Source organism: Ambystoma mexicanum, chromosome 11 (genome assembly GCF_040938575.1).
Source record: "Ambystoma mexicanum isolate Mex_15411 chromosome 11, UKY_AmexF1_1, whole genome shotgun sequence".
NCBI lineage: Eukaryota > Metazoa > Chordata > Amphibia > Caudata > Ambystomatidae > Ambystoma > Ambystoma mexicanum.
The window spans coordinates 854,099,574-854,118,420 of NC_090934.1; the positions used below are offsets into that span (position 1 = coordinate 854,099,574).

The following is an 18,847-nucleotide window of genomic DNA, read 5'->3' on the forward strand; positions in this document are numbered from 1 at the left end:
GGCACCTTTCTCTAGCAGGGATAGGATTTCCTGCACAAGGATCGTATCCGGACGTTTCAAAGCTTCCCCGGTGGATTGTCTTGAGGCATCTGAAGTAATGGCCCACCATTCTCCAAGAAGCTGCACAAGTCTGCCCCCAACCAGCGAACCATGGGACATGGCCTCATGACTCAGCAGCAGTGCCTGAGGGCAAAGAGGCAACTGCCCGAGCGGCTTTGGCACCCCGAGTACATTGCTTTCCAGCCCGGGTACTCCTACGGTGGCCCCTTTGACTGGCAGCTCCTCGCGATCTACCAAAGGAAGATTTGTACTGAAAGGAACCTCCCCTCCATTGCTGTCCACTAGGACGAAAAGGCGGAGATTGACATACTGCAGTGCTCAAAGACTTTGCTGCAGCTTTGGAGGTCTGCAACCTCCGAAGGCTCTCATCAGCCTTGCTGCCAAACAGATGAAACCCATCAAAGGGCATGTTCAGAAGACGAGATTGCACATCAGGAGCAAACCCAGACTTCCGCAACCATTGAAACCTGCGCATCACGGTGCTCGCAGCCATGGACTGGCTGACACGGTCTGCCGTGTCCAAACCTGACTGAAGGGATTCGCACATGGCATCCTTGCCGTCTTGCATGAGGGCTAGAAAACAATCCCTTTCTTCCCCTTCGGAAATATGCTCAGCCGCCAAAGAAGCACAGTTCCTCAGAGTGTGTAAATCTCGCTAAAGCACAAGTGGAGTTGGTCGATTTCAACGCCATGCCCCCAGCCGAAGATACCTTCTTCGCCCAACCATCAAAATATCAGGAGGGATGGTAGGATAAGCAACCTGCTTCGGGGTGGCCGTAGCCGCCTGCACCACCAAACTCTCCTGAGTAGGGTGCGTCAATAAGTAGCAGGGGTCACTACTGGATGGGTAGTATTTCTTCGGAAGCAACTTATTAACTGCAGGTAGACTCTGCGGAGCAGTCCAAGCCACCGCCCTCCTTTGCAAAGCCATGTGAAATGGCAACACCGGGTCAATGGGTGGACTTTGATCCAGGATTTCCAGCAAATCATACTGAGTAAAATCAACAGGTGGAGCATACCACCCCAAGTATTCTGTCACCCTTGACATGAGACACCGATAGGAGGAATCTGCATGAGCCCTAGGCTCAGGTCGGCCAAACTCCACCTCCGGAGAGGTGTCAAGGCCACTAGCGTCATGCAATCTGACTATGCCCAGACAAAAGGTCATCAGGGACATCAGGAGGCACAGGCAAGGCCATCTCATCAGACAGTTCCTCAACCTCTGAAATCTCCTGTAAAGGTTGGAAAAACTCCAATCTGGGAGGAGGAACAGAATAGGGCTCAAAAACAGGTCAGACTTACTGGTAGCCTTCCTCTGAGGTTCCACAGCCCTCAGGGGCAACTCTGTCAAATCCTCCACAAACGGCGTTGAGGGCGCCGAAGGAATCGGTGCCGACCAAGGCAACAAAGACTTCGAGGACGGAGCCCCGAGTGTCCCTCGACGAACACGGCGATGATGGCGTTGACGTCTTCTTGGAAGGCTTCACAGGTTCCGATGGTCTCGCTGAAGTCGAGGACCGGGACCTGGATCTGGCACGGCTATGGCTATCTCCCTTATCCGAGCGGGACCTCGACAGCTCCCGATCGCGCCAACCGCCCGAAGGCGTGCGAGTAGTGGACCAAGCCCGTTCCCCGGCGGCTCCTTTCGAAGGCGTTGCCGGAACTGTGCCTTGCGACTCGAAAATCGCTAACATCTGCTTGCAAAATGCATCCCATTCGGCCAGCGACAAAGACTTCGTGGGACAAGTCAACCGTCTGAGTCCTCCAACAGGGAAGGCGACTGGTGACCTTGCTTCCTAGAATGCCTCTACGAGGCAGTGGAATGGCGGGAACCACTCCTAGACCGAGACCCCCCTGGATATTCGCCGACGCAGAGAGTCACCCCTCTAGTCATCAGTGGAAAGCCCAGCGGACATCAATCTACAGGGCTTAGTCACCCTACCTACCTTCAATTTCCCCTTACGTTCCCGCAAGGCCTTAGAAGTCAAGGACTGACAATCCTCGCAGTCGTCGGTGGCGTGGCTTTCGCCGAGGCACCAGAGGCAGATGTCATACGGGTACATTTTTTAAAGCCAGACTTCGGGGTAGTCGAAGATGAAGACATCGTACATGAAGAAAGACTTGAGCGTGCAGAGATTCCGAAGCAAACACATTTGCGAAAAAACATGACTGCGGCTACGGGCGCCCTATATATAACATCCAGTGACGTCAACCCTCGACAGAGGCCCTTGAGGTACAACAGATCGACACAGGACGCCATCTGCCGAAATTCTTCCAAAGCAGCACAGCTGTGGACATTACCTGTCATAGATGTGGAATACGTCGGAGGACACAATCCCCTCGAAATAGTCCCCCATGGGTGCTGCACTGCAGCAGAGGATTCAGCCTGTGGTAGAAAAGCACAACGGTGGGAAAATTAAACCACTGCCACGAGCCATTTACAGTAGTGAGGGTACTCATTTTTTCCATGAGAATGTAGGATAAGGGGATACTAGGTAACCTCCCAGCAGTCCACATAAAATGGGGTGTGCTGACCTACAAAGAGAAAAAGTAAAGTCAATTTCACGTTACTATTCTTGAGAACAGTAGTTAACACAAGAAAAGGTAGTTAACTTATGATAAAAAAAGAAGGATTAAGCATCTCTCTGTGACACCGTCACAACACAAGAAGTAGATGCCCATGGAGTTTGACTCCAAAAACCGTAAAAACAATCCAAATCAAGTAAAAACACGAGTGAGAAAAAGGGCTCACAAGGTGTAAGGGCACAGAAATGAGAATTCGTCCTAACTTAGTAATGGGGAGTGCAATACTGCGACTTCAAAATCATAACCGAGTCCTGGTCTAGCTGGGAGGTTAGGACGTTTCTTGCATCTTAACACTCACTCATGTATGAGCACCTGTCAATAGTCCCTGCTCAGTTAATATTCTATTCTCCACAGACCAGTGTTGGGGAGAATATTCATTTTAGTGCTGAATTCCTCCCACCTTAGAGAACCCCAGCTCTTTAGCTGGACTTTTTAAATTTTAACCCTGGAGCGAGACCTTTTTCTCTCTTCATAGTTTTTGACCTGATTTGGATTATGTCGTTTCACTGTTTTTGGAGTTTGACGAAGTCCATAGGCTTTTATGGTGCACAGCACCTTCAGTGCAGTGATAGAAAAGATCTCACATAAGGTTTAAATAACGTTTATGTGAACTACCGTTCTCAAGAATAGTAAAGTGAAATTTGGCATTACTTACCTTTTCTCTTTGTAGGTCCAGCGCACACCATCTTATGTGGAGTGCTGAGGGTTACCTAGTAGCCCCTTATCCTACTCACTCATGTAACATTTTTATGTTACCTTGACTATTTTAAATGGCTGGTGGCAGTGGTTGAATTTTTCCTACCTATGCCTTTGGCGTGCTTCAGCCCTAAACACGTCTCTGGCTCAAGTGTGTCTGGAAGGGCAGGATGCGAGGGAGGTTCCAGAAACTCCCCTGTCCTTTCTCTCTAGGAATACCTGAATGCAACCAGTCCGGATTGGCTGGCATTTCAGGAAAGCCCCCCTCTATTGTGCGACAGCCTATGCTGTGCATGAATGGGAGAAACCTGCTTAAAAGCGGAGGGTTATGGGAATAGAGGCAGAGTTGACCACTAGGAGAAATAATCAACGAAGAAACCGTAAACAAAGCTTGCTGCATCCTCCTGGACCTTTCAATTTCCCGGTGAAGCCCTGCTGCTGTGCTGAAACTATTTTCTATTTGACAGAAGCTCTGGAAGGGAGGACTTCTTCCCTTGGGTTAGTGGGACAAACTAACCCCGAGACGAATTCCACTGGACCATCTTCCCTGACTGGCTGTACTTCGCTGACGCAAGAACCGAGTGCCAGGGGTTGAGAAATCCATAGTCGAGATCAACATCTGAAATCTGGCCAGATGCTCCAGGAGTCTCCTAAGGACCCTCCAGAAGCAGGATGACCAGAGCTTGAGTCCTCTCACCAGACTGCAGGACCCAAGGAGTGAAGGAAGCCCAACCGGTATCGGTGACGGTGCGTTTACTAAGTGCTGAAACCGTAAAGTGCTGCTTAACCGAAAAGAACCCCTAGCTGCATACAACCTCCCAACTGCCACTGCAGGAGCCCTCCAGACAGCCTCCCTCTTGTCCCCACGACGGTGGCTCAAGACCACTGGGTCTGCACCGCTGGAACAGGACAGAATCCAGCTGGACCACTCGTCTTCAAACCAGAGGTACTTTTTAGACTTGGGGTACTTACCGCATTGTCTTTTAGCTGTGCTTTTCTCTGTTGGGAATTGCAGTGGCTTAGAGGTGATTCCAGCTCTTTCACAGGCTCAGCAGCTTGTGACCCTACAAGTGATTTTCTAGCTCTCTAACTTTGTGCAAGACTTTGATTCCAAGAAGTGCCTCAGCTCCGTAGACTGTTTTCAAATGGACTTTGGCTGTCCTGGCTCCCTGCAGACTCTTCTAGCCGATTGATATGGTTTGTCCCTCATAGGTGGTTTTAGACTTATTGCTGGGAAAAAATGTCCTTCCCCAACCCTTTCCTTCCCCAAAACCTTCCTTTATGCAACCTTCGAATCTTAGAATTATAAGTAGTGGAAAATATAAATGCCATTACTGTCCTTGTGACTGAAGTCACCTCAGGGTGTAGGAATTGTTTAAGGAGCATATCCAAAGATTATCCACTAACTTGTTTTGATTAACAGTATTTTTAGAGTATATTTACTTACATGAATTGCTTTTTTAAACATTTATTTAAAACTGGATGTTAAACAAATAACTATTTATAACTGAAACCTTGAGTTTTACTTGGCTACTTGTATTTACGGATTTCATTTGTACAGCTCTACAGCTCACATTTACCCCTCTTGAGATAGGCCTGGGCTGCTTAGTCAGTCACACTACCAACTGTGTAGTACGGGCCTATACCAAAGGCTGGGTTACCCAATACTAGGCAGTGTTGTGTAGTCTCAGTGTTACTACATCAATTCTTACCCACAGTGACCATCTGCAGTGTGTCTTGAGCCCTCACTTCTGGCAGCGAGGCTTTTCCAAGGGATGCATCCCGACTGCTCCAATGAATTGGGAGTTTGAGATGGTATCACGTGGGACTTCTTGAAGTTGAGGGAGAAGCCCAATCTGAAGGGAGTGACTGGTTGAGCCGAGCTGTTCCAGGGCCTGTTCTAGGGAACTGGCCCCAATCAGCCAATCGCCCAGGTAGGGGTAGACGCGAATCCCCTCTCCGTAGACTCGCTGCCACCACCGCCATCAACGTGTTGAAAACCATAGGGGCGGAGGTCAGCCCAAATGGCAGAACTCAAAACTGATGAGAACCACCAACACCGAACCTCAGGTACTGTCTGTGCTTGTGATGGATTGGCACATGAAAGCAAGCATCCCTAAAGTCCAATGATATCATCCAGTCCTGAAGCTGGAGGGCCTGAAGTATCAGAGAAAAAGGTAACCATTTTCAACTTGTCCTTCCTGAGGAATTTGTTTAAGTAAGCACATAATGGGTCTGTCCTTTTTTGGAATTAGAAAGTATGGGGAGAACCAACACTACTTGTCCCTCTCCACTGCATGTGTTGGTTCTCTAGGCCCTCTCTAGCAGGGTCAAAATTTCCCGCATAAGGAGCAGATCTAGAATTTTTAAAGAGCTGTTCCCCGGTGTTCCCCGGTGGATGACTGAGGCTATTTTAGAAAGAGAAGGCAGTAAACCCTGGGAAACTGTTTCCAATGCCCATGTATCTGAAGTAATGCCTCACCATTCTTTCAGATGCAGTGAGAGTCTGCCTCCCACTTGGATCTTGTGAACTAAGACCGCAGAGGTTTTGAGGTGGCTGGAGCAGTGGCTGATGGTAAAGTAGCCGCTGCCTGGGGCAGTCGCAGTATCTACTCACCATCCACCACAGGGAAATCTTTTCTGACATCTGATTGGACAGTCCTCCCCCCCCCCCCCCCCTTCCAACTGAGAAGTAAAAGTGAAAGGACCTATCCCTCCAAGGTGGGACAGTTTTGTGGCTGTCTAATAGCAGCACCAAGGGATTTTGCTGCTGCTTTGGAGGTCTGCAGTTTCTCCAGGCTCTCGTCGGCCTGGTTACCAAATAAATGTGCGCCATCAAGGGCATGTTAAGTAGTCTGGATTGCACATATGGAGCAAAACCGGACTTCAACCAGGCAAATGTTCTGGTTCCTCATAAATCTAAGAAAGTGACTCAAAAAAATCCTTTTTTGGTTGCGTATACACTTTCTGTAATCCTCAATGGCGCCGATGGTGGCGCCAAAATGTTTGAAAATATCGACTTCTTGTGATGGTCCGTCAAGGACTTCTTCCTCGAAGATTTGTCATGGCTCGAGGGATCCTTTGACCACTCAGATTTTTCTTTGCCTCCCGGGCTTGAGGCGGCGCAGGTTTTGCCCTTATTCGTGTCAAATTTTTCAACCTGGGCATGACTTGCATAAGTCTTCGAGGGGGTCAAGGCTGCATTCTTGAATACTTGCATCATGTTAACACTGAACTTCTCCCACGCAGCAGAGAGGTTGATTTCAGGCATTTTATCCGTTCTGGGGAGGAACTCTACGACTAAGACAGCGACCTCTGGTGCCTTTCCTTTGAATGTCTCGAAGAGGACAAGTGGTGAGAACCACTGTGTGATCGATCTTTTTGTCCTTTCGAGGAGAAATATTTCTCGACTAGTCTGAAGACTAGTTTTGACAGGGTTGTCAAATGGGATTTTGACCTACCTGCCGCCAATTTTCCTCTCCGCTCTTTCAGGGCTTCCGCCGTCATCGATACGCAGGCCTTGCAGTCAAAGGTAGCTTGAAAGCAACAGAGGCACCACAGACCCACCCGATTGGGGTCCGTGAGGGACATCTTCGTCCCACAATCCTGGCACCACTTAAACCCTAATCTCAGAGTCGAAGACGTCAATGCCATTTTACAAGATGTTTAGTCTAAGATTTGAGGAACTGAAGCGCACTGTATCCAAAGTGACAGCTTTCATGGAAAAACTGAACTGAAGCCAAAGGTCGCTGTGCACTTTATACCATCGATGAAGTCGGCATCAATATGGAGTCCTCCGAGGGACATCAAGTCAACATCGACATGCAGCGCCCTCTGCTGGAAAAAATTTCCGAAGCAGCAGAAGCTCGATAAGGAGATAAGATGAGGCATATGTGGGAGGACACAATTCATTCGGAAGTAGAATTCCTAAATGACCACTTAATGGGAATTAGTCTCACAGGTAACAGTTATTTGGGCCAATTTTAATTGAAAGGCTTGAAATGCCATGCCACCAGCCCTAGGATGCAGGCCAAATGAAACTGGGCCATGGTGAAATACAAACAAAAACACTGGTTGAATACCACAGGGACCCAAAAGGTAAAAAGATTAACTGATCAATAAACTAGGGGAGGGAGCGGGGCAAGGCTCTCCAGAGCAAACCTCTAAGGGGATAGGACAATTGGGGAATGTGGGCTACACAGAGGGAGCAAAACAAATTTGTGAAATTAAGTCCAAATGCACACTTGAAATATTGAAAGTTGACAGAAGGCTTTTAGTTGACATGCACTCAGAAAAGATGTGTAGTTCTAGGCGGTGTAGATATAGGGGAGAATGTGGACACACCAACAACTGCCCTGGCCATGAGCCACAGTCACCTGAACTGGCTCCCGAGACAGCTTTTGAGATGGCGCTACTTGAGATGGCACGGTTCCGATTCATGATTTCTTCAAACTCTTCTTCACTCATGTCTGACCCATGGATCCCAGTTTCTTTGCTAAGGGGCGATAGGAAAGTGAAGGATTGTTAAAAGCACAAACGCGAACAGAAGGAAATAGAATCAGCAGGTTCAATTCTGTGTTGCCATATGCCACAGATTAGGAAAGTAACCATGGTAAAGGAATACATCACCAGCCTATGAAATCAATGGGTTTGTGAATTCAAATTGCAGTAACCATCAATTGCCAGCTTACTGGACCAATCATGACAATACACATCCATTTTGAGAAAGGGGTTCAAAAGGGAACTGGGTGCGCTACAAATACATTACATTTTATTTAAAGCAGATCTAGGTTTCTTACCTGCCCTGCATGTAGGGGTTGTTCATCTTCCCATATGGACTTGGGGGTCCCTTGTTGTAGGTGTTGGGAGGTGCATTGTTGTAGGGATTAGGGGGTGCATTGTCGTAGGGATTAGGGGGCCTATTGTTAAAGGGATTTGGTGGCCTGTTATTATAGGGGTTGGGAGGTCTGTTATTATAGGGGTTTGGGGGGCCCTTGTCAAATTGGTTGGGTGGTGGAGCCAGTGTTGTGTTTGGAGGGGGGAAGAAGGCTGGGTTGAGGTGCAGAGCAGGGGGTACTGGTCCTGGGGGTGGCCCAGTCATGTGAGGTGGAAGTCTCGGTGGAGGAGTCATCATCTGTTGATACTGAATACCTGGTGGGGGCATAGGAGCCCTGTAGCCTGGGGCCATAGGAGGCGGTGCATGAGGCGGCATTGGGGGAGGGAGTGACATAAGATTAGGCGGCATATTCATAACTGGTGCACGGGTGGGTTCCACAAAAGGGGGGCGGTTGAAGTACGGCATGGCACTAGGTTGCTTGGGTGTGGCTGTTGCATTCTCTATGGGCTGAGACGTGCCATCCATGGAATCTTTTGCTCTTGGAGGAATCCCTGGGGAAGAAACAAAGAGCTACTAAGCACAGTTTTTGTCAACAATCTTTAAAGATAAAAAACTTCAATGCATCTCTAATAACTGCCTCTCGCAACCCTGCCCGCCTACCCGTGGGAGTTATATGTACTCACGTTTCTTTGACATGCTCTCAAAAAATGACAGGTTCGGCTTGTTTGCAGCACGAACATCCAATGGGTCACCATGCACCTTACGATTGGCCAGGCCAGCTATTAGGCTGGAAGCAGAAGATTCAGAACCCACCACGATCTCAGCGTACCTAGCAGACAATTAATGGCATTACCTCACAATCCGCACATAGAAAAAGCCACTTTAGTACATTGCTTTTACCAGAAGTACCCCTTCCCCTCTTTAAATATAGCCAGCTGTTGGACAACCAGGTCATGTTGGTCTATGCAGATCAAACTTTGCATGCAGGAAGGCAGCGCTGGTGATACGACCGCTGCATTAAGCCAAGGTGTCAAACAGGAACATGTTCTGTCCAAAGCAAACCCAGCAGAGGTTTTTCTGTGCATGCTGTCAAATTCCCCCTGCCCATCTGTTATTTACTAGTGTCATGTTTCAATTTCTACTAACATCCCCAGTAACAGAAAAACATGCTGACCTGAAACAGCTGTACAATGTATTTATCTACACTGGATATCAAATAATGCGATCGATTAAGTAATAATTTCACACCATCAACAGAACTAGGGTGTTTTTGCAAGTTTGAACGATCCTCCAATTTCCAGGACAAACCGGACCTGACTTTAGCCTATAGTGGTAGAATCTCGATGGGGAAGCCCACACAACAGTCTTACAGCACAAAAACTCTTCTGCCAGTAAGTAACAGGTCAGGAACCCCTTTGTCAGTCACTTTTTTCAGCATCCCTTGATATCAAGACTCAGGACCTCGGCACACCAAGATACACCAGTCCAGGAATTCCACAATGCAGGAAATCCTAACAAGTAGATTTTGAAATGTGCAATTCACATATTGAGTGGTTGGACGTAAAAATAGTACTGGGACCCGAATCTGGAGCATACTCCCATTTGCCAAGACCAGAAACCTGGTTCCTAGAAATAAACACGATGCAATTTAAAAAATCAACTGTCAAGAAGAATCACACCAAGTAAATCGGTGCAAATGAAGTCCAGTTTTAGGACATTGCACCCACCACAATAAAGCGGATATGATTTGGCTACACTGGAGTAAAAAACATATTGCCTGAATGCTCTCTCTCATTCACGTAACGGATGCAAAAAAATAGCATTCATCTTAAAAGATGGTACACAGACCAGATCAACAGCTTTTCAGTCCATGAAAGCCTAAAATCATTTGAACCAAATTGTAAAACTAGCAGACTTATGAATTAAAAAGCTTACGTATTCATAATGTGTAGTGTGGGCATTGAAGAAACATCAGTTTAAGAATTTGAGGACATGTGACTTATCCAGAAGTGCCGAGAAAGGGAGAGCAAAATTCTGTGGCCATAAGGGTCACTGCCAGATTACAAGGAATGTAGTTCATTGTTCAACAGCATTAGGCTTTGTTTGTGCTATGCCCCACACCTTCCCCCGCATTTGCTTTGTTGATTTGCATCCTCGCCGTAATTTAGACCCTGTACATAAATGCAAACAAACGGTTACATTTTGAAAATAAAATCGTTCTATTATGCTTTTTAAAACGAAGTCCGGTCTTTCTATGTTCTGCAAGAAATAAACAGCCTGGAGGGAGTGTTTCAATTAAGGTCACCAACACGGTGGGTAAGGCTAGAGAAAAGGGCTGTTTTAAACAAATGTATGGCTGGTTACAAAGCTGGAAGGGTGTGGTGCAGGCGTTCCAAGGCATTTCTGAAAAATCGCTGGAATAAAAACAAAATTAAAAAAAAATATTAAAAGTCCTTTGAGCATTATTCTACATGTTCCAATTTTCCTAAAGGATCTAGACAAACGGCTAAGATAATTTGGAGCTACATTTTTCACAGCTAAAAACTAGACTTTAGACTATTACACTTAAAATATTGTGAACACTTCTTCATGGTTGCAGAAGGTGGTAATTGCTTTTAGACCTCACTTTTGAGGTTGTAATAATTTCGGTGATCCAACATTATCCCTCATCTCGCATTGCCATTATTTTCCAAAATACCAACACGCAGTGCACACACACGTCGGCTTAGCAAAAGAAACAAGGTAAACCGTGCACCTTTCGGTGTAGAGATGTGGATGATAAGAATTTGGATAACGAAGTAAGAGACAAGGATTCCCGACTTCACAACGGTTGTACAGGCGATCAACTGCTGGGTACCTGGAAGTCACCGTAAAATGGGCAATACAGACACTAGGTAGGCAATACAAATCAGTGATCAAAGCTTGGTGAAAGGAGGTTTTAGAGTAGTGAGACATCAAGTTGCCCGATGAGTAATCAAATCTTTAATGAAGCCAAAGCGTATGGTAGACGTATAACAGTAATGCAGCAAACAACGTGCATATACAAGAGATCTACATGTATACAGTGATTAGCACAAGTAGTTAAATCAGAGGCACGCTTGAACATGTGAACTATTATCAAACAGCAGAGTTAGTAACATAGCCAGAGATAGAAGAGCAGATCCAAGCATATGGATTAGTCCAGTATTATGCTGGCAGTGCTAGGATCCAAGCCCATGCCTAAAAACTAAGCTTCAGTTGTGAGGTATTGTACTACTTTCAGCAAGGTTTAAATACCGACAGGTGCTGTGTAGAAGCATGTGCAACATACAAAACATAGGAAACAAACTTATCCCAGGTCAATATTAGGGTAACCAGTCGCATGTACGCCCCAGGCGTGTATGCATGCAATGACTGCTTGGCATAACATGCTTGTGGCTGCATCTCCCTCACTGGTTGGAGCCATGCTGACTTGGTCTTCAATACCAAGTAAGCTCTAGCCCCTAATGGGCCAGCCATCATCTCTTCCACAACAGGGAAGAGAGGACAAAAGTTCAAGTCCCAAATGGGCAGCACCTGTGCACTATTCATGAAAGATGCACAGATTGTTGGCAAGAAAAGATTAAAGGTTAATGGCGTAGCAGTACGACATTAGCATTTCCGGATGCCAGTGACTGACTGCGGCCAAGTAAATGTTCAAAGAAATCCCCAGGACAAGACATGCATAACCATCATGGTTTTATTTCCTCCATCTACGCAGATGGTGAAATACCCGAAGTTCTGTTCAATCCAAACTTGAAGAAATGTCAAACACTGGGAGCATTTTTCAAGACTTCAGAAGTTGTTTAAAACAATGACCTGGGGTACATACATTAGCCCAATGAATGCTAGCAAGTTGCGACAAGAGCCTCGGCAGCAATGATTTTATGGACAAATTGGCTCAGACATCTACAGTACTTTTCAAGAACCTTTATTCGTAGAACTGAAAATACAAATTCAACAGGTTAATAGGGGACACCCCACATGAACGTAAAAAAAAACAAAAAAAAACGATTTGGAAGTAGGTTTAAGGTCTTCAGGTTATTCGCTGATCTTGCCCAGGAGCTTTGTGGACTTGCAGAACAGATCAGGGTAGCAGAATACGTCGCATTATACCCATTGGCACAAAAGAAACCCCAGGATGAGAATATTCAATTGATAAATGATTACAAATCTCAAAATATCCAACAGAAAAGTACTTTGCTGCGGCAAAGGTTTTTGGTACAGCCAATCAAAGTGTCATATCAATACCGAGCAAGATGTGTGTGCGCCATGCTGGTAAAATAAAACGTAGGTTGGTGAAACAGGTGAAGTACGGTTTAGTTTTTGTGTGGGTCAAACAGTCAAAACAATTTGCCCAACCATCTGTGGATAATGCTTTTCTTGGTGCACTAAGGGCTATTCCTAAACATTTTTTTTTTAAAGGATGCTGTGACGAGAACAAAGGCAATCTCCAACTCAGAACCAAGCAAACTAAAACTATGGTATGTTAAATATGTCAGAGGGCATTTAACTTCGTACAGAATGCCAGCCAAAGACAAGAGTTGCCCAACATTTCAGGACTCAACATCTGACTTTAAGGAAACTAGACATTTTGCTAAAATCTCAGATGCAGGATTATGGTTTAGTCAGTTAAACACATTTTTGTGGGGTAGTAATGTAAATATGTTCACTAACTTTCTTTTTGGAAAGTCAACTTAGAACTGTTATTTAAGACCATGCACATTGCAAACAGATTACCTTCATGGTGATTGCAGTAGTCCTTGCTCTACTTCCATCACAACTGGTTAGTAAGCCTGCACTGCAGGCAGGACAGGAAAACGCTTCCCCAAAAGAAGGTACAATCTAAGGCTTTACAACAGCTCTAGTCGCGCCTTGAAACACTTGTGTATAGTCACGTTATAAATGCCATATCATTTGTGCGCACCTCCCTCACACTCCTGGCACCCTCACCCATACGCCACTTACCACAAATTTGTTTTTTCGCCACGTAGGTTGGAGTCTGTATACGCGCAGTGGTAGGCTGCTGGGTGGGGCATTGCAAAGGAGGGAGAGCAAGGACTGAGTAGAAAAATCACCATGAAGGTTTTTCATACTCTGGCATCCTGCTTTCCCCTCAACTGGTTGGGACCAGACTCTGCAGATCCATTAATATGGGCGGGAGACAGCACATTCCCAGACAGGGTTCAAGCAGAACTGAGAACTGTTGCCCAGTACTTGCTGGCAATAGGAGGAGACACCCAAAGAATAATACCTTACGAAGGCATGACAAGCAGCCCTAGAGATGTCTGCAATGGGGACAGGTTTCTGGAAGGTCACTGATGCTGCCTTAGATCTGATCAAATGAGCATGTAGCCTTTCAGGAACATGGAGACCAGCAAGTTTGTAAGCCTTTGAAATACAAGAAATGATTCACCTAATGATTGCACAGAAAGAACATAAAAAGTTGGATTTCCTGAAAGATTTAGTTCTTTGCAGACAGAAGTTCAAATGTCTTGCTACATCGAGATTGTGCAAAGTCTTCGCTGCTGAGGAAGTGAGAGGGCTAGGGTGGAAGACTTGTGAAACAGTTTGTTTGAATGAACACCACACAACTGCATAGCCAAGAGGACAACCGGAAGACCAAGGATCTTCCAAAGAAAGCCTGAAGCTTGCTTACCCTCCTTGCAGACGTAATGGCTACCAAAAATCCAGTTTTCCACATTAGGTCAGTCACAGGATATGCACATTGGCATCAAGAACCACATCAAGGGTCCCATTGGGAGGGAGTTCAAATGGTTGGGGGGCCCTGCAAGGGTGCCGGGGTCTTGAGTATCTCAAAGTGCTGCTTAATTTCATTCTTCAAAGAAAAAGGTCTCGCAAGAATAATTAATGTAGGTGGCTATGGCAGACAATCATTACAGGATTGAATGCCAGAAGTCTCATAAAAGACAAAACATTGTCCAACAATGTTAGTATAGTAGATCTCTTTGGACAGAGAGTAAGAGAACTTGGGCCATTTGCTCCCATATTGCCCTCTTGTGGGGTCCTCCCTTGTTCCGCATGACCAAGATGTTCGCATCACAGATCCCAGCATTGATGTAAAGGAACCAGACACTCAAGACATCGTAGGCAAGGATCAAGAACCGCCCCTCCCTGCTGTCCTGGCGAGAATATGAAATACTCCCCTCATGGACAGGAGGTCACCTGAGAACCAAGTCAGTCGAGACCAGTAGGGAGCACCCAAGATTAGGGGGGTGAATTAGAGGAAAGGGAGAAAATGTGAAAAGAAACCTTCCCAACCAATCCAGGTTGAAGGCCCTATCACAAATCAGTCCATCTAAAGAAGTCCCAATTCGGAAAACATTTGATATCAGCAGAAGGGTTTTTGCACATTTTATAGATTTAAAAATAAACCAGCTGGGCTTCCGTTTATGCATGGCCTGAAACTGCCTGCTCAATGGGTCCTAATGCACATTCTTCTCCCTCAAGATTATGTACAACAGGATGAATATGGTCCAGAATACATCACTCCCAAAGCTTCCAGGCTAGGAGGCCCAAAGCAAGATTTCACCCCTTCCTGTATTCAGGACAAAACATTATCGTGGTGTTGAGGGGAGTGGAACTCTGGCAGGTGGGGAGCGGTCTCTGAATTCAAAGTAGTTTAAGACCACGCTCCTGAAAGCTCCACAAAAAGTGAGTTTGACAGTGACCAACCCAACCAGGGGAGGAAGTCGGAATTGAGACAGTAAACTGGAGATCCTCCAAGGTTCTCGTCCAAAGTCAAGCACTCAAGAGCTCTCGATTTCCTGTGATCTGAATGTTCATGGGCTGCAGGTCTCAGTTTGCAAATAAATGCAACTGCAAGCGTCTCATTCTGGGTCTGGCCAGATGTAAGACTAGAAGGCACGTCTAGAATGCACGGACCATCAGTCACAGAAGCCTCTGGAATCACCAAGCAGATATTTGAGCCCTAATGTCGAAAAAGCAGATTATCTGTTTCAGAGTCATAAGTATGATGGTAGTGGTGGGGTAAGGGTGTGGGGGGCGGACGGACCTACCTCAAGGTGTCCCGACTGCCCATCGGAGCAAGACTCTGAGCTGGAAGGATGACAATTTTAGGTTGAAGGAAACCCCACATTGTGGTGTTACACACAAATGAGACCACTCAGATTGACCTCCATAGAGGGGAGCCATGATCAACCAATTGTCCAGGTGGGGCAAATGATTTTCTTCAGGTGCCAAAGAACTTGCCAAAACGAAAGCACTTTAGTGAACACCCTGGGAGCAGAATTCAAACCTAATGGCAGGCGCACCTGCATTGGTAATGCAGACCATCCTGAGTGATTAAGAAGAAACTCGTTACCTCGGGTTCAATCTTCCACTTGCAGGGCCCCCAAAATCTGTGCCAGACTAGTCATGTGAAACGTCTCCAAGGTGGGGAGGGGGTAACTGGTTGAACTCTGATTGGGCATAGAATTCGTCTGCTTCAACCAGTATTCTTAAACAGACAATATAAATATGGCCTTGGTCACTATAGCAAACTATTTGTGAGGTTGAGACGAGCCAAGGAATCTGGAATAATGCTCAACCAGACTTTAAAAAAAAAAAGAAGAACATTTAAAAAAATGAAATTCCACGTCCAACTGCATAGGCAGAAAAACAGGAACAGAGGTGTCAGTTGCTGTCGGGCAGTAGGGAGCGGGCCAGACCGAGGTTTGCTTGCACCACCCCATTAAAAAACCTTAAAGCGATAGTACTTTTGTGGGAGGAGCCGTTTCCTGTCCAGCTTGCGGTGCAGGCTATACCAACCAGTTGTAAAGGATGTAGAGCAGGACACTGGAGTAACACCTATATACGATAGCACCAATATTGTATTCATAACACTGGTCTGCCTAGAGAGGACTTCAAGGCTGCTGCTCAGACATCTGGGGCAATGCTATATCACTGCATTTCAACTGCCTTTCAGACAAGTCCTTTAAAACAAACACTTCGGATGGCAGCTAGACAAAGGTTAGTTTCGGAGGCTGAGGAAAAGCAGTTGTGGCTTACTTCGAGCACAGGTATTTGAAGAGCTGGAAGTGCTCAGAAAGTATTACATCCGTAAAAAATTGTACTAAAACTTGGATACCAGTAGACTGGGCCCCAACAGCATATGTGTAAGGAGACTGGATTGCGATTGCTGCAATACTCCTGGAATTAAAGGACAGCATTCTTAACCTCACAGGAGCAGCGACTGCACCCCTAACACCTAGGGGGTCAAGAGAGTAGTCAACAGAAATGAGGCAGGACCTCAACAAATACAACCTCCTCCCATAGGTCCCAAGGTTGGTCACTAAAACTCCCCCCACCCCACATAAAAATGTTAATGTCATGCTAAATCAGCAACACAGTGTCAGTCCCTGTGCAGCACTGCGGTGGGTCTGCCTCTGTGGGGGCACTACAGTACACTAGCTCGGCTGAACACTAGATTAACATTAGACTCGCAAGAGCACTACAGTAAGTCAGCCCACTGGAGCCATGTCAAGTCAGCCCCACCAGAGCACTACAGTATGTCTCACCCTTTTGATTGGCCATTTGCTCTGTTCTCTGCAAACTTCAGCTCTATGAGGTCACGCACTCCCACAGAGCGAATAACTGTTTCCAGCTGCTGGTCCGTCGTCCACTGAGGGCAAAGAAAATCGTCACAATTATTTCCTTCAGGATGTAATCAAAGTCTACTCTCTGCCGTGTGTTTGGGACAAAGGCCAACTTGCATTTCCATTCAAATGAATTTCTGTACTTTAAAGTGCAGAGTTATGTGATAATAAATTGACAGTTTCAAATTGTGAACAGTAAGCCTTGGTTTCAATTGTATTCATCTTCCTTCTAGCTACAAACTAGTATTTTGCATGACCACTGGGCTCGGTTTGAGATTTAAGTGGTGCAAAAAAAGTGAAGGTGTAATATTTCAGTGACTATCAATTCCAGGATTACCATACTAAGCAGGGAAAATGGATTTCACCCCAAGAAAGGAGTTTACACGATCAGTATTCAATGTATAACTGGCGCACATTCGCCATGATGCACGTTAGTGCTGTCAAAATCACTGCCACTTCCTTCAATATGCAGTGCAGAGATATTACAATATCAAAAGTGTACACAGGTGAAACAAGAATATACAATGCAATTAAGTTACATATAAAAGCGTTTTATTATTCACATCTATATCAACAGAGCATGTTAGGCATTGTAGCAATTGGAGGAAAAAACCTCAACCACCCATGAAAATAAAGCTCAAATAGCAATCACAAGCATAGCTCACAAGCGTACTCAGGCGAGAGCAATATTACAATACAAATTACATTTCAATACATTTCTATATGCGTCCATTTCAAAAGTGAGCATTTTTTGTAATGTAGCAACTGCAATAAAACAGTCATCCTTCACCGAGAATAGTTTACTGAGCAATTATAATCACCACAAGTTAAAACAGGTGAACATCAATATACAAACATTACATTTAAATACCTTTTTAGTCAGGTCCATTGCAACAGCGTGCATGTTTTGTAATGTAGCAGTTAGGAAAAAAACACTGTCACCCTCCCTTGAAAATATACCTCACTGAGCAAGCAAGTACAAACATCACAAGTGTAGACTGAGGAGAAAATCAATTTACAATACAGTGAAACGACATTTGAATAGCTTTTCATTTTACGTTCATTTCAAAAATAAGCATGTTCCACATTGTAGCAAACAGTTAATCCTCTAGATCTTGGACCTCATGAAATGGAGTAAACCGAAAAAGGGGCGAGTTGAGCACAGATTTCCTTGCCTGTGCCAAGTAGACAGTCACACCACCATGTGTCCACCGGGCACGCCCTAGGTCAATGCTCCTTGAGATGCAGAACAGCTGCAATCCACTTTGGTGCACTTATTGCAGTCACCAGCGAATCAGATTGTTGTAAAGGATTAGTTGTCCAGAAACATTTCTAATGGAAAACAATAGGCGGGGGTGTGTGGGGGGGGGGGGGGGGCAAAACACTGAGAACGCTAGTAGTGGATGCTTAAGCATTTGTATCATGTACCAGTCACTGCCTTAAAAAAACAGTTTCTGAAAACCATTATCTGGGTTGAACATCAGCTGTCCAGGCATTGTGAAGCTGTAGTGAAAGTCACTTAGTACCTTTATGGCAGCAGCAACCTCCACATGCTTTGTAGAGTATAGCACAATTGGATTAAGGGAACATGCACTCCACAGCATTCATTACTATGTGAATCCTTGTATATCGCACTGGTTTGCATGTGGAAGAATACAAAAGCGCATGAAGTGCAGTTCGTCCAGTCTATCCTTCAGCCTACCACCATACCTCCAACATCAGATGGCAATCGGTGGCTGTTCAAGCAATCAGCCAATTTTTTTATAAAAAAAACAAACATGTCAATGCCAACCACGAACTCAGGTTAGCGCACGCAGAAACGCCGATGTAAGAATTTGTTTAAACAAACATTTTGGTTGATAAATGCCATGACACTCCTTCCTACCTTTTATATTCGTAAAATACGAAACCCACTGTTTGCTTCCAACAATAGGTCAGTGCAAAGAACCTCAACTACATATACAACCTCTCCCTTCCTCCATTGCGGGCTGCGGTAAACTAGTTCAATTGCTGCTGAAAAAAGTACAAAAAG

General features: G+C 45.6%; 1 protein-coding gene across 3 annotated transcripts in view; it reads right to left on the reverse strand.

The window, feature by feature from the left end:
* CPSF7 (cleavage and polyadenylation specific factor 7) overlaps positions 1 to 18,847 on the reverse strand; it is a 244,853-nt gene that overhangs the window by 133,388 nt on the left and 92,618 nt on the right. For 2 of the 3 annotated variants that reach the window (XM_069623873.1, XM_069623874.1), the window contains exons 4-7: positions 16,738 to 16,841; positions 8,863 to 9,008; positions 8,142 to 8,730; positions 7,719 to 7,837 (exon numbers count right to left, since the gene is read on the reverse strand). In XM_069623873.1, the coding sequence (XP_069479974.1) occupies positions 7,719 to 7,837; positions 8,142 to 8,730; positions 8,863 to 9,008; positions 16,738 to 16,841 (958 nt within the window). The remainder of the gene's footprint in view (positions 1 to 7,718; positions 7,838 to 8,141; positions 8,731 to 8,862; positions 9,009 to 16,737; positions 16,842 to 18,847) is intronic. The other variant, XM_069623875.1, reaches the window with a different exon arrangement.